This window comes from Dipodomys ordii, unplaced genomic scaffold, assembly GCF_000151885.1.
Source record: "Dipodomys ordii isolate 6190 unplaced genomic scaffold, Dord_2.0 Scaffold53, whole genome shotgun sequence".
Lineage (NCBI taxonomy): Eukaryota > Metazoa > Chordata > Mammalia > Rodentia > Heteromyidae > Dipodomys > Dipodomys ordii.
This window is the reverse complement of record NW_012267269.1, coordinates 2077710-2094435: the sequence shown is the minus strand read 5'-3', so window position 1 is coordinate 2094435 and position 16726 is coordinate 2077710. Positions and strand designations below refer to the sequence as shown.

The 16726-nt window shown below is 35.7% G+C and overlaps 1 protein-coding gene across 1 annotated transcript in view; it reads right to left on the bottom strand.

Moving 5' to 3' along the window:
* Ccdc171 (coiled-coil domain containing 171) overlaps window positions 1–16726 on the bottom strand; it is a 310385-nt gene that overhangs the window by 202461 nt on the left and 91198 nt on the right. Inside the window, exon 10 of the mRNA XM_013020745.1 lies at window positions 13623–13725. Within this exon, the coding sequence (XP_012876199.1) occupies window positions 13623–13725 (103 nt within the window). The remainder of the gene's footprint in view (window positions 1–13622; window positions 13726–16726) is intronic.

Sequence of the window (16726 nt, the reverse complement as noted above, 5' to 3'; positions counted from 1 at the left end):
AAAAAAAAAAAAAAAGAGATATGGGTCACAATAATGTGAATATACTTAATACTACTGAGTTGTAGACTTAAAATGGTTAAATTGATTGTTATATTCTGTTTTTGCATCATAATAAAAAATCATTAATAAATAATTTCAACTCAACATAAGGAGTGTATTTAATGGTAAAAATTCTTTTGGCATAAAAGTTTAAAGTACCTCACCAAGGATAGACCCATATCCAACCAAAAATCTTTGCTCAGAGTGAATAAATATAGTATATGTAATGAAATAAGCAAGTTATAAACATAATGTATGACCATGTGGTTAAGAGGAAAATGACTAAATAGATATAAGAATTTCTCCTGTTATATATATATATATATGGATAGATAGATAGATAGATATAAGAATTTCTCCTGTTATATATATATATATATAAATATATATATATATATACCCAAATATTCTTTAATTTTATTTTAGTTTTTATTGAATATTAAGATATCTTGATAATAGTTAACAGCTGGTTATGGTAGCATACCTATAATCCTAGCACTGAGAAGTACAAGGCAGGAGTATCATAAATTCAAGATCAACATGGGCTACATTGTAAGATCATGTGTAAAAATATTTTTAATGACAATGTAACTCAGTTTTTAAGTTATAAGAAATTCAAAGGGAAGCATGACTCAGTTAAAAGAAAAATGAACATCAACAAATGGATAGAGGGTTATCCACTGATGCTCTTTGAAAAGAGTTTTTATGTCATCAATTGAATAAGGAATAGATACTTCATGTTAATCAGAAACATAATTTTCCTATTATTTATCTGGAAATTAAATGGTTTTAAAAGGTATAGATGAAAAATTGGTAAAGAGACTGCAATGGTGATACTACACAAATTTTGCTAAACTAGAATGTTTCACAATATACACTCTTCTAATATGGTTGGTTTTAGAGTTCCAAGTCACAGCTGGCCAAAATAAAAATTAGAATAAAAGAGGCTGGGAAGATGGCTCAGTGGGAGCGCTTGCCTTGCATGCCTGAGGCCCTGGGTTCAATTCCTCAGCACCACATAAGCAAAAAAGAAAAAAGCTGGAAGTGTGGCTGTGGCTCAAGTGGTAGAGTGCTAGCCTTGAGCTGAAGAGCTCAGGGACAGCGCCCAGGCCCAGAGTTCAGGCCCCACGACCAGACCCAAAAAAAAAAAATTAGAATAAAAATTAAAAAGAAACAAAATAGCCAGGCACCGGTGGCTCATGCCTGTAATCCTAGCTATTTAGGAGGCTGAGATCTGAGGATTACGGTTCAAAGCCATCCTGTGCAGGAAAGTCCATGAGACTCTTATCTCCAATAAACCACTAGAAAACCGGAATGACCTTGTAGCTCAAGCGGTAGAGCATTCGCCTTGAGCTGAAGAGCTGAGGGATAGTGCCCAAGCCCAGAGTTCAAGCCCCACGACCAACAAAAAAAAAAAAAAAGAAACAAGATAACAACTATAATCTTCTAAAAATTATGATTATAGGAAATGGAAGATAAATATAGACGTTCTGATAGATTCTAGCTAATATATTCACTATATCCACAGTTCAGACTGGTTCCAACTGTCTTAATTATTTCCACTCTTCATCCAGTTTTCCTTCCAATTACTTCATTCATGAAGAGTGGCCACAAGTCTAGTGTTGAAGGCCAAGAAGGAAGTCTTTTATAGACTCTTCAGCAACTCTCTTTCACAGCAGGAACAGACTACTAACTTTGCTTTAAATCTAACTTACCCACCCATGCCATGGTTAATCATATTTCTCTAAACCTCCAACTTTCTTCTCTAGATCTTACTTCTTTAGCTCCTTTCCACAATAGCAATAAATACAAAAAATTTCTTAATTATTAATATTAATGTAATTCTCACCTCTTTTAAAGAAAAACTTGAGATTTTTTTTTCTTGGTGAAAGACTTTTGCTCTTCTTTTAGGTTACATTTTTTATGGAGTTTTTTCTTTGTTTTTTGGCTGGTCCTGGGGTTTGAACTCAGGGACTGGGTGTCATCCCTGAGCCTCTTTGTGCTCAAGCTAGTGTTTTACCATTTGAGCCACAGCACTACTTCCAGCTTTTTCTGAGTAGTTTATTAGATATAAAGAGTCTTAGGGACTTTTCTGCCCAGGCTTGCTTCAAACCACATCCTTGGATCTCAGCTTTGTGAGTAGCTAGGATTACAGGTATAAGCCATTGGTGCCCAGCTAATATTGTGTTTTTCCTTTACACTTATAATAATTTTTTACTCTTTTCCTTTATATAACTGTATTCTCCCTCTATATTCTGCCATTCAAATCACAAATCTGATTTCAGTGTCCTTGCCATACATAGTCTCTCAGAAATTTTAAGCCTATTATCCTATTTTCAGTTTACTTGTAATCTTTCTTAACTTATTTTTTCATGAGTTTAACCCCCTATTAGTAAAATCTGTATTTTCTTTTTTTTGTTATTAACTTTAAGTGGTTTTACAAAGGAGTTGTCATTTAACAAAGCAATTATGAATGCAATGTTTCTTGATCAATGTCTTGATCAATGTCTTGATCAATCCCTTTCAACATTCACACCTATCCCTCCCAACCATCCCTTTCCTTACTTTTCTTAATTTTGTAGGAAATATAAAATTGGCTGTATTATCACTCCCCTTCTCCTCTTCATTTGTCTATAGCTCTCCCCTTGGCCCCATCTCACCCACTGCAATGTCATTCCTGGGTAGATCCAAAAGATCACAAACGAGAAAACAGGAAAGCCCCCAGCACAACCATGTTCATTACAGCATTATTCATCATAGTCAAGGTATGAAATCAGCTCAACTGCCCTTCAATGAACAAATGGATCAAGAAAATGTGGTTTTATATACACAGTGGACTTTTACTCATCCATTAAAAACAATGATATTGTAACATTGTAAAGAAATGGAAAGACTTGGAAAAATTATGTAAGTCAAGCCTAGAGAGAGAAAAGTAGCATGTTTTCCCACATATGTGAAAGTTAAAGTTAATCTATAAACCTATAAGTAAACAATGTTGGGTTGTATGCAAGTATCTACAAATGTATTAACTAAAATATGATAGATTCAAGGGAGAACTCAAACTCAAATAATATAATTCCTTAGAAAGGCAAAGTCAAAGCCCTACAAAAGCTGTATTTTTTTGCCAGTCATAGGACTTGAACTCTGGGCCTGAGCCCTGTTACTGAGCTGTTCAGCTTAAGGCACTACTACTTGAGCCACAGTGCCACTTCTGGTTTACTGGTGGTTAATTGGAAATAAGTCTCACAGACTTTCCTGCCCAGGCTAGCTGTGAACCCCGATCCTCAGATCTCAGCCTCCTGAATAGCTAGGATTACAGGCATGAGACACTAGCACCCAGCTTCAAAAGCCATATTTTAATTAATAAAACTATATATGTTAACATATTTCTGAACTAATTACACAATGTTAATTATTCTGTAAAGTAAAACCACTAAGATTTCAAAGTTTAATTAAGGGCCATGATGACATAAGGTGATTTGGCTCATAAGACAGAAAGAGAGGAATTATGAAAGAAATAGTAAAACAAGTTAAAAAAAATGTTTAATGAGGAAACACAAAAACCACCAATGGAATATAGCCAAAGCTATAATCATAAGGTAAGAAAGGTACCCACATGAAGAAATTAGTAGTCCTAGCCCAGTTTTCAAAAGTTTTAAACACACTGCAAAGATTTAGCGCAACAGTAACTCCTCCTGCATAATGAACTACCATTAGAGAAGAAATCCATTTTCTCACTCAACATATATCAGACAACTATAGCTGGGCACCAGCTTGAGAAGGAACCTACTATCTGAGACAGTCACTCTGGGGACCTAAAAATAAGAAACAATGTAAAATGGAATAGCAGAAAAAATTCGACTACATTTTATTAGAATGATAATAAAATTAAAAGAGCATATGAATAAACATCTGGGTAAATTCCAATAGACAACAAATAATCACCTGGACAAAATGAGGAAGAAAATTCAGGGAATGATATAAATATGAAGAACTCAATTTAAAAAATAAAAGTCCCAAAAAAGTTAAATTGTAATTCAGTAAATAGTGAGTAAAAATTTTTAAAACTCAGCTGAAAGCTTCATTAGTAGACTGGATCTAGTTTAAAACAGAGTATCAGAGCTCAAAACAAGGTTGATAAATTAGAATATGAAGATAATGAGAAAAAAAAGTTAGTAAGACCTGGGCTGGGAAGGTGGCTCAGTGGTACAGCGCTTGCCTTGCATGCATGAGGCCCTGGGTTGATTCCTCAGCACCACATAAGCAAAAAGAAAAAAGCCAGAAGTGGTGTTGTGGCTCAAGAGGTAGAGCACTAGCCTTGAGCTGAAGAGCTGAGGGACAGCACCCAGGCCCAGAGTTTAGGCCCCACGACCAGACCCCAAAAAAAAAAAAAAATAGTAAGACCTCAAGGACCAAACCTGTGAAGAACAGACATAAAGAGAAACACTTCAAACTAAAAGCATAGAAAATAAATGTAATAATAGCAAAAATAAATACCACAAATTGTAAGAAAGAGACAGTCATTCAGATACATGAGCTTTTTAGGACACCAAGTGAATGAATTGGACCAGAAAAAAACACTCCCAAAGGCATATTATAGTTTAAACATTATGTATATACAACTAAGAAATAATATTGAAAGCTACAAGAGAGAAATACCAAGTCACATACAAAAGTAAACCCATCAAAAAAAGATTTCTCAGCAGAAACTGGAAGCAAGGAGATTATAGAATGAAATATTTCAAGGAAATAACTGTGAGTCTAGAGTACTGTATCCAACAAAACTTCCTTTAAAATTAAAAAAGGAATAAAATCATAAAAATATTCTATGATAAAGAAAAACTAAAAAATTCATTATCACTAAGCCATTGAAGATAAGAGTCTCACAGACTTTCCTTCCCGGGCTGGCTTTGAACCGTGATATGCATATCTCAGCCTCCTGAGTAGCTAGGATTACAGGTGCGAGCCACTGGCGCCTGGCTAGATATAACAATTTTAAACATACACAATGAATATTGTGCATTTCATGAAAATTTTCTTTAAAAGTAATACTATTGGACATAAAACTACACATAGACTCCAACACAGTAATAGTGGGTAACTTCAATACCACATTATTGTCAACATGTAGATTATCTATGTGAAAAATTAAGGAGAATTTCAGATTTAGAAATGAAATGGACTGGGGCTGGGAAGGTGGCTCAGTGGTAGAGCGCTTGCCTTGCATGCCTGAGGCCCTGGGTTCGATTCCTCAGCACCACATAAGCAAAAGGAAAAAAGCTGGAAGTGGCGCTGTGGCTCAAGTGGTAGAGCACTAGCCTTGAGCTGAAGAGCTGAGGGACAGCGCCCAGACCCAGAGTTCAGGCCCCACGACCGGACCCAAAAAAAAAAAAGAAATGAAATAGACTTAACATCTACAGAATATTCCATACACCAACTTGAGAGTATATATTTTTCTCAGAAGCTCATAAATCTTTCTCCAAAATACATCATATTTTAGGACACAAGAAGGTGCCAGTTGCTTACACTTGTAATCCTAGCTCTTCAAGAGGCTGAAATCTGAGGACCATGGTTCAAAGCCAGCTTCAGCAGGAAAGTCTGTGAGACTCTGATCTCCAATTAACCACAAAAAATAAAAAGCCAGAAGTGGAGGAGTGGCTCAAGTGGTAGAGCACTAGCCTTGAGCTCAAGAGCTGAGGGCAGTGCCCAAGCCCAGAGTTCAAGTTCGTGGACATGTACAAAAAAAGTCTTAGGGGCTGGGAAGTTAGCTCAGTAGTACAGTGCTTGCCTCACATGCATGAGGCCTTGGATTCGATTCCTCAGCACCACACAAGCAGAAAAAAGCCAGAAGTGGAGGAGTGGCTCAAGTGGTAGGGCACTAGCCTTGAGCTAAATAGCTGAGGGCAGTGCCCAAGCCCAGAGTTCAGCCCCCATGATCGACAAAAAGAAAAAACATGTCTTAACTACCCAAGAAAACTGAAATAACTTATTGCATTTTAATAGACTATAAAAGAAGAATACTAGAAGTCAACCTGAGACACTATAGTCAAACACATTGAGAATGAACTATCACTTTTGAATGATTTCTAAGTTAACAAAGATATGGGGAAAGAAAAATACTCCTAGATCAAATAAAAATGAAAACTAAAACCTATGAGAACTTTTGGGACACAGAAAAGCAAAATAAAAGTTTGTAGCTATCAGTTCCTATGTTAAACTTATAGAATTCTCAAATAAGTGACCTGATGATACATATCAACTTCTTAGAAAAACAAGTACAATTCAAACATAAATGCAGAAGAACAAAAATTAAGATCATAACAGAAATTAATGAAATACATACTAAAAGATCAATACAAAGAATTGATTAAATAAAGTTGATTCTTCAAAAAGATAATTAAGATTGACAATCCCTTAACCAAATTAACAAAAGAGAGAAGATCTGAATTAATAAAATTAACAGATGCTCTAGGGGAAAGGGATGTTTCTCTACATATAAAATCTACCATAATTGAATGAAGAAGATACAAACAATATAAACAAATCTGTAATGACAAATGAGATACAAAAATAATAGTGCTTCCCACCAGCTGCAGTGGCTGAATCCTAGCTATTTGAGAGGCCTTGGGAGTAGGATCACAGTCCAAGACAAGAACCAGGAAAACATTCTAGACCTTATCTGGGCCTAGCAAACAAAAGGCCTGAGTTCAGATCCCAAAACTGCATAGCCTTCCAACCAAGACAAAGACAAGCAAGATTCACTGCTGAATATTATCAAACCTTGATTATCAAACCTCTCCCTATTCTTACTCAATATAGTACTTTAATTCATATCCAAAGGTAAGAGAAAGAACTAAAAGGATTCAAATAAGAAAGGAATAAATCAGATTATTCCTATATGCAGATGACATGATCTTATACTTAAAAGACCCTAAGGACTTTATCTTAAAATTCTTAGATTTTTCCAAAGAAACATAGGTCCCATGGTTTCCTTTGTTTGCAATAATTAGTATACATCTAGGATAATCTTAGCAAATGAGCAGAATAGCTCCATAGCTATGCACATATGATCATATAAGATGATGCTAAGCAAAATAAACTCCAAGACATGGATACAAGAGATTTTTCTTTGTTGTTGTTGTTGGTTGTTTTTAATGTACTATGTGATTTTTTGTTTCCTTTGTATGTTCTTCCCCCTATGGTATATCCTCTGTTGTCACTGTATTTGATTTTGGTACCCTGTATTGTATATATGTTGATTTGAATTAAGGAAGGAAAGGGGAACAACAGAATGGTGAGACAAAGGACAAGGGGGAACCAATGCAACAGTGATACACAAGACAGTATGTTAGAAATGATCTGTACAACTTGAGGGGGATTGTGGAAGAGGGAAAGTGGGAGAAAATTGAAGGAATGGGTAAAAAGGTTGACAAGAAATGTACTCATTATCTTACGTAGGTAACTGAAACCCCTCTTTAACTTGACAATAAAAAAATTCCTTAGATTTGATAAACATTTTTGGCAAAGTAGTAGGATACAAAATCAACACACAAAACTAGCCAGGCACCAGGCATCGGTGGCTCAAACCTGTAATCCTAGCTACTTAGGAGGATGAGATCAGAGGACTGCAGTTCAAAGCCAGCCAATAAGACTCTTATCTCCAATCAACTACTCAAACCTGGAAGTGGAGCTGTGGCTTAAAATGGTAGAGCATTAACCTTGAGCAAAAGAGCTGGGACAGTGCCCAGGCCCTAAGTTCAAACCCTACAACTGAAAAAAAAAAAAAAAAGGAGAAGGAAAAAACCTAGAAATAACTATAAAATTTTGAAGAAAATGAAGATAACACTAAAATATAAAAAGCTGCAAAAATGGATATACTAGCAAAGCAATCTAAACAAATCAACTCCCATCAAAATGTCAATATACTGAAATAATAAAATTATTGCTAAAATTCATATGCAAGCATTAAAGAACCTGAATAACCAAAACAACCTCAGCAAAAAGAGAAATACTGAGGATTTCAAAATAGTTTATTTTAAATTATAAATTATAGTACAGAACCACAGTAATAAAAATAGCATTCTTCTGGCACAAACATATATTATATCTATTTTTATATTTATATAAAAATATATATCAGTGGAATAGTGTAAAAAAAAAAACAGAAATAAGCCCACACAATTGCAGCCATTTGATTCAGCTCAAAGGAGTCAAAAACATTTGTTGGAGACAGCCTCTCTATGACAAATAATGTTAGGAAAGCTGAACCTCTACTTACAGAAGATTGAAACTGGGGCTTGGAAGGTGGCTCAGTGGTATAGTGCTTGCCTTGAGGCCCTGGGTTCGATTCCTCAGCACCACATAAGCAGAAAAAAAGCCGGAAGTGGGGCTGTGGCTCAAGTGGTAGAGCACTAGCCTTGAGCTGAAGAGCTAAGGGACAGCGGCCAGGCCAAGAGTTCAGGCCCCATGACCGGACCCCCCCCAAAAAAAAAAAGAAGATTGAAACTAATCTCTATTTCTAATCCTGTATAAAATTAGATTAAAATGGATTAAAGACCTGAAACTTTGAAACTGCTAGGCAAAACATGTGTAAACACTTCATATTATAGGAATAAGCAGACTTTCTGAAATGACTCCCAACAGCCCAGGAAATTACAGCACAAATTTATTAAGGGAGATAAAAATCAGGACATCACTGAGATTCCATCTCACCCCAGTCCAAATGGATATTTTTTCTTTACTTTTCTTTTTTTTTTTTTGGGGGGGGGTTGCGAACTCTGGGCCTAGGCACTGCCCCTCAGCTCTTCAGCTCAAGGCTAGCACTCTACCATTTGAGTCACAGCACCACTTCTGCTTATGTGGTGCGAAGGAATCGAACCCAGGGCCTCATGCATGCTAGGCACGCACTCCACTAAGCCAACTTCTCAGCCCCCAAATAGATATCTTATATTTAAAAAAGCAAATATTGACAAAGATCAGAGGGAAGTAACCTTTAAAAATTATTTGTTGGAATGTAAATTAGTGCAGACACTTTAGAAATCAGTGTGGAAGTTCAGTTAAAAAAGTAAAAACCTAGCTGGGTGCCAATGGCTCATGCTTGTAATCCTAGCTACTCAGGAGGCTGAGATCTCAGGATCACAGTTCAAAGCCAGCTGGGGCAGGAAAGTCTTATGTCCAATAAACCACTAGAAAACAGGAAGTGGCGCTGTGACTCAAGTGGTAGAGCGCTGGCCTTGAGCTGAAGAGTGTAGGGACGGCGCCCAAGCCCAGCCTTCAAGCCCCACGACCGACCAAAAAAAAAAAATTCTTGATTATTTGAGCCCTTATTAGAATTTCACTTTAGTTTGCTCATAGTGTTTTTTGTTTTGCCAGTAACTTGTGTTTGAACTCAGGGCATTATGTTCACTTGCTTGCCCAGCAGGCATTCTACCACTTGAGCCACATTTCCAGTCCAGCTTTTTGCTGCACATCCACAGTAGTCAAGTTATGGAATCAGCCTGAGGTGTCCATAACCAGCGAAATGGATAAAGGAAAATGCTGGAAACTAAATGCTACTTTAAAAGAAGGCACAAGTGTGGAGGCAAGGTATAGGAATATAAAAAGTAGAGGGTAAACTTTTCCAAAGTATACTATATGTATCTATGAAATTATCACAATGAAACTCCCTTATATTATTAATGTATGCTAGTTGAAGAATAAAATGAAGGGCAAATATGGTTGTAGATACACCATAAAGAATGCAATGGATGAAAGTAGAAATTATCTGAAATGAGCCAGATTCTGACAAATACAGCAGATTTTTTTTCTTTTCTTTTTTTTTTTTTTTTTTTGGTCGTGGGGCTTGAATTCTGGGCTTGGCCGCTGTCCCTGCACTCTTCAGCTCAAGGCAAGTGCTCCACCTCTTGAGCCACAGCGCCACTTCCGGTTTTTGAATGGTTTATTGGAGATAAGAGTCTCAGGGACTTTCCTGCCCATGCTGGTTTTGAACCACGATCCTCAGATCTCAGCCTCCTAAGTAGCTAGGATTACAGGCGTGAGGCACTAACGCCCGGCTGATTTTTTTTTTTCTTATATGTGGACTCTAGATATATTTTAAAGGACATGACTACTGAGAATGAACCAGAGAAGACTGAAAGGAGAAAAAGAGTTCACAAAAGGAGGAAAATATGAAAAATATGATCAAAGTATATTACATACATATGACACCCATTTTTAAATTTAAGGTGTATATAGCATCTGGATGAATCTTTTACCATTTTTAGCATTTTTTCTAATTAATAGATTGAATCATTGATTTCTCTTCTAACTTTGTTTTTATTATCTTTAAATATTTGTGCAAAAGGGTTTTTGTAACTCAACAGGTCAATTTATGTGAACAATATATCTTGATCTGTAGATGACATAATCTTATACCTAAAAGACTAAAGATTCCAAAGTCCTAGATCTGACATATACCTTTAGCAATGTATCAGGATACAAAAATCAATATTAAAAAACCCCTAACTTTTCTGAACATGAACAAAATGAACAAGCTGAGATAAAAATCAGGATAGCAAAATTCCATATACTACAGCTTTTTAAAAAAATACCTAGTATTAAACTGAAGAAGGAAAAATCTCTACAATGAAAACTGTAAAATCTTGAAGAAAGAAACTGAAAAGATACAAAAAGATAAAAAAAAAAGACTTCCCACACTCATAGATTGGCAGAATCAATATTGTGAATATGGATATATTACCAAAAGCAATATACAGGCTTAATGTAATTCCCATCAAAATCTCAATGGCATTTGTAAGAAACAGAAAAATCAATGCTCAAATTCATATGAAAAAAACAAAATACCATAAATAACCAAATCAATCTTAAGAGGAAAGCAAAAGCAATATTGGAGGTATCACAGCATCATACTTCAAAGTAGCCTTCGAAGCCATAGTAACAAAAGCAGCATGGTAATGGCACACAAACAGACATGAAAACCAATGAAACATAGTAGAAGACCCAGAAATAAATCCATGCAGCTACAACCATTTGATTTTTGATGGAGGAGCCCAAAACATACACTGGAGAAAAAATAGATTCTTCAACAAATGGTGATGGAAAAACTGATTATCAGCATGTAGAAGACTGAAACTGGATCCATATCTCTTTCCCTATACCAGTGTCAATGCAAAGTGAACTAAGAATCTTATTTTAAGACCTGAGAATAATTTTCATTCATTACATTTCACATAGCAAATAAAAACATTTATAACCATTCCTCTAAATTTGACCACATGTTTACTTTTCCTGAAATAGATGATAGATACATGCCATGTATTAAATTATTGAATCCAAAGGTATAGAAAAGAAAAATAAAGCATAATCACCTACTTGCCATAACAATAAAACAAAGGATCTCTGGAAAACTTCCCAAGATAACCAATTTAATTTTCCTATAAATTCTAACAATATGCTATTATCACAAGGTAGGAATATGTTTACATTTGAAGTAGACTTACTCTAAAAATGAAATATACATGTTTTATGTATATTTTATGTCATACATACATTCTTAATCCCTAGAAGTTTTTAAACGTGTGATTCTTCAGTATATTATAAATATTAAGCAACAGAAATTCTTAAAATTAAAGTGCAACTATCGAGAACTGCTCAAGACTTAACATGCAACTATTTCATTTTAATGTTTAAATTTTTAAAAGCACGAAAGTTACACACTAAGAAAAGCACAACTAAAAGCAGGGCACTGCTGTCTCATGCCTGTAAACCTAGCTACTCAGGAGGCTGAGATCTGAGAATTGTGGTTTGAAGTCATCCCAAGTAGGAAGGACTGTGAGATTCTAATCTCCAACTGACCAGCAAAATCTAGAAGTAGAGCTGTGACTAAGTGGTAGAGCACTATCTTTGAGCAAAAAAAGCTTCCCGGGCTGGCTTTGAACCGCGATCCTCAGATCTCAATCTCCTGAGTAGCTAGGATTACAGGCATGAGCCACCAGCGCCCGGCTATCTTTTTATATTCAATTCTAAAGAAATACTCAGCATAACAGTGAAGTACAAGATTTTCTATGGTAACATTTAAACTTTATAAAGATTCTAAACCCTATTAGACACTGATGCATTTCCATTTTTTTAAAAAGAATATCACTGCAAAAGATAAAAAAAACACTAGTTTTTAACTTTTATTTACTCATTTGCTGCACTTGGAACTAAAATTAGAGCCTCATGAAAGCTGGGAAAGTGCTCTATCTCTTGAGCCATTCCTCCAGCCCTTTTAGTGTGGGTTTTGTTTTAATATTTTGTTTAATAGAGTCTCCATAACTTTTCCTGAACTAGCCTCAAAGTCACTGTCTTCTTGCCTTGGCTTCTTTGGTAGATGTAATTATAAGCATGCACCACAATATTTGGCTACTTCTGAAGCCTTACCAAATATAATTGAAAACCGGATACTTATGTTTTTAATGTTAATTTGATATGCTTTGATTTTCCCACCATAACAAACCATGAAATGCTGATGCTTTGGGAAAATGTTAAAATAAAAACAAAGAAAATTACTCATTAATTTATGAAAATTACTGCTGAAAACATTTGAAGAATAAAGTGCAGACTCAAAAAATAGCAAATCAAATTAGATTTCCAACTGTTCACCAACAGAAATTTATAGATGTAAAAGCTAAAATACAAGACTTGATCAGATCCTTTCTAAAACCTCATGTGCCAAATTACTGTTTGGCTCAATTTTTAAATGTAAGCAATCTCACTGTATATGTCATTTGAATAAAATAATTGGATCTTAAAACAACTAATTAATTTGAGGGTAACAGTACAGCAAGAAAACTGAAGGCAAAAAAGTACAAATATTAAGTCAGAGCTAGTATAGCAAACATACTGGCATAATCACACAAAATTAAAGTAGAAATTGTGAACAGAATTCATTTGGTAACTAATGTTTTTGCTAGTTCCCAAAATATTTCTACCTAATAGAAGACTGTTACAGTTCTTGATTATACTATGTAGACTAAAACTCAAACCAAAATATTTTGTCTAAGCACACTTACTTGGCAAGTTTATATGTGTATATAGTATTATATATATACAGTTATAGTTATATAATCATATATATGACAGTAGAAAATGAATCCAAGATTCAGTTTAGAAAGCAATATTAGAGGATATGCAGTTACAATCTATGTCCTACATAACCTTTTGAATGTATAACCTTTAAGTTGCTGAAGGTTGGCTCAGAATTTGGCTCAGTTTGATGGAAACATCTGTTCCCCTTGCAGGTATACTGTAAGGACTTTTTTCTCAGTTGGATTCAGAACACAGCAAGTGAGCCCTTATCTGTCCAATCATATAGACCCCCAACACTTGTAAATCAAGTTCTGGGAGGACAACAGCAGGTCCACACTCCGTCACCCTTTCCCAGCCAGCTAGGCCAAATTACTGCTGTGAGAACTGCTCTTATCATGTCATCAAATCAAAACATGTTGAGATGAGGGACTATAAGAAGCATCTGCAGAATTCCCAAAATGTAGTGACTTTGGAACATTGACAGATGCATCTGTCATTTTATACCTTCAACTAACCTGATGTCCACTGGCCCGACACAGTAAAACTGTCCAAGATCGATTCCAATTCTTTCACATTATTTTCACATGTCTCTACTAGGAAGGCTTGGTGCTTCTTAGCCTTTTAATTAAGAAAAATCACATATAGTAAGATCACATACTGAAAGTGCCATATCTCAGTGTGAACATATATAATACAAATAAGTATCAGTAAGATATTACTCCATTCAAATCTAATAAAATTTTGTCTTAATCATACCTTATTTGGCTTAATGTACAACTGATAAGTTTCATTAATAATTTACTAAGAATTTAGCACTTCGCATTATTCTATACACAGCAAATCTTATCTTCACAGTAAGAAATTTTACAGATAAAAAATTGGACAGATGAATTAAAGGAATACTTAAAAAATTCATGCTTACACCCATATGGCAAATTGCCAGATGGTAGCTGAAAATGAATGCAGTTAGGACCAATTAGAAGCTACTTCACAAGTCAAGTCATGATAGTTTGGTCTATGATACTTAGAGTAATGGGAATCGTAGGTGTGCTGGGAAGATACTTAGAAAAGATAATGGCCAGCCCTTAGTGACACTTCATTTAGACTATATTAATTGGATTCCAGTGGATTGGATAATGATAGCTCAAGTGCTGAGATAAAAGAAGAGAAAAGGCCAGGCGCCCCCGGTGGCTCCCACCTGTAACCTAGCTACTCAGGAGGATGAGATCTGAGGATCAAGATTCAAAGCCAGCCTAGGGAAAGTCCATGAGACTCTTATCTCCAATTAACCACCAGAAAATGGAAGTGGCGCTGTGGCTCAAGTGGTAGAGCACTTACCTTGAGCTGAGGAGTGCACAGACAGCACTCAAGCTCAGAGTTCAAGCCCCATGATGGAGAGAGAGAGAGAGAGAGAGAGAGAGACATCAAGATTAATCCAGGGTTTACAAATTAAAAGGACTAGATGGATGTCAGCAGTTGAAAAAAAATAAGAGATACAGAAAAGGGGAGAGATACAGAAAAGGTCTTAGGTGGTATGTTTGCTTATTTTCATAAGCAAGGGATTTGAATCATGAATTCTGTTTTGGTCAGATACATAAGACACTTGTAGCTCCAGTACAATTCCTATAAATATCAGGTCTTAAATGAGTGAACAAAGAACAAAGTAGAAAAATAGTAAAAGTAGCTAAACATACCAATGCAAAGCCCAGAGGGAGGCCTGATATAAATTTGGGAATCATCTACAAATATTGTCTGAAACTTGCCTTTAGAGTATTTGAAGGAAAGTAAAAGAATCTAGTACAAATTCTGAAGAATTCCAGCATTTCATAGCAAACTATGAAGATCAAAAGAGGAAAAGGAAAACAGAAAGGTATGATGTCATTTCAAGGAAAGAGTTGTCAGCTATGTCCAATGCCCCAGAAAGGTCAGGCAAAATGATGTTTACTGGGCATGAAGTCATTAGTAACTCTGATAAAATTTCACAGTAATACAGTCAACGAAGAATGGAATAAGTAGGAAGAAAGGGTAAGACTCTTTTTTATAATATGTTAACCTTTAGGTAGGTGTACAAAAGAGTTTCAAATGAACATGTCTCATTTTTTTTTCTAACCAAGTGAAAGTTGAGTAAGTGGAAATAAAACTTCAGACACCCTTTTTTTGGTAAATGAAAACAAAGAAGAGTTTTGTTGTTTTAATGAGAAAAACATATACTTGTTTAAAAACTAACTAGGCTGGGTGCCTGTGGCTCACACCTGTAATCCTAGCTACTCAGGAGGCTGAGATCTGAGGATTGAGATTCAAATCCAGCCCAGACAGGAAAGTCTGTGGGACTCTTTTTTCCAATTAGCCACCAGAAAATGGAAGTGGTGCTGTGGCTCAAGTGGTAGAGCACTCACCTTGAGCTAAAGAGCTCAAGGTCAGCACCCAAGCCCAGAGTTCAATCCCCATGACCAACAAAAATAAAATGTAAAAATAAAGAAATAAATAATATGAAAATGCTTATTACACAGACGTACTCATGAAATAATGTTTATAAGTAGAGAAGGAATGGAAGAATAGATATTGCAGAACAAAATTACATTATAAAGTACAGCAGTCTTGCCAGGCATTGGTGGCTCAGAAGGCTAGGATCTGAGGATCTCCTGGACAGGGAAGTCCATGAGATTCCTATCTCCAATTAATCATAGAAAAAAAACAGAAGTGGTGCTATGGCTCAAAGTGGTAGAGCATTAGCCTTGAGCAAAAGGAGTCCAGGGACAATGTCCAGGTCCACAATTCAAGCCCTAGGACTGGCAAAAAAAAAAAAAAAATACAGTAATCCCCATATATACTTGAAATGTTCCCAAGACACTCCCCAAATGGAGATTTAAAAGCATAGATAGTACTGAACCCAATTATACACACACACACACACACACACACACACACACAGTATGTGTGTAAAACACACATATCCTTTGAATAAAGTCTGACACATAAGACAGCAAAAGACTAACAACAAAAACATAAATAAAACAACTATAACAATATTCTGTAAATATATATACGTACAATGGGACATGATAAATTATATAGATCTCTAGATATCCACACACTGAAGCCAAAGAAGGATATGCATAGGAGCAGATCACAAAGGCTCAATAGCTATGTGTGATCATATAAAATAACATTTTATGAAATGAACTCCAAGAAAAGTAAATGAGATATTTTTTAGCTGCTGTTGTTGCTGTTTTTCTTTTCCTTTATCTTGTTTGTTAGTTTGCTTGTATTTGGGAGGGTAGGGGAGCCACAGAAAAGGTAGAACAAAGGGTAAATAAATACAACAGTGGTACTCCTAGGCATTACATGGAAAATGAACTATGTACACCTTGTGGGTAGGGATGGGAAAGAAAATTGGGTGAGAGTAGAAGGGGAGACATGATTCAAAAACAGTTGTACTCATCATTACCTGACTCATGTAACTGTAACCCCTCTGTTTATCAGCTCTACCATAACAATAAAATATTTTTTAAATTCTATAACAAAAATTATGTCAGGGGCTGGGAAGGTGGCTCAGTGGTAGAGTGCTTGCCTTGCATGCATGAGGCCCTGGGTTCGATTCCTCAGCACCACATAAGCA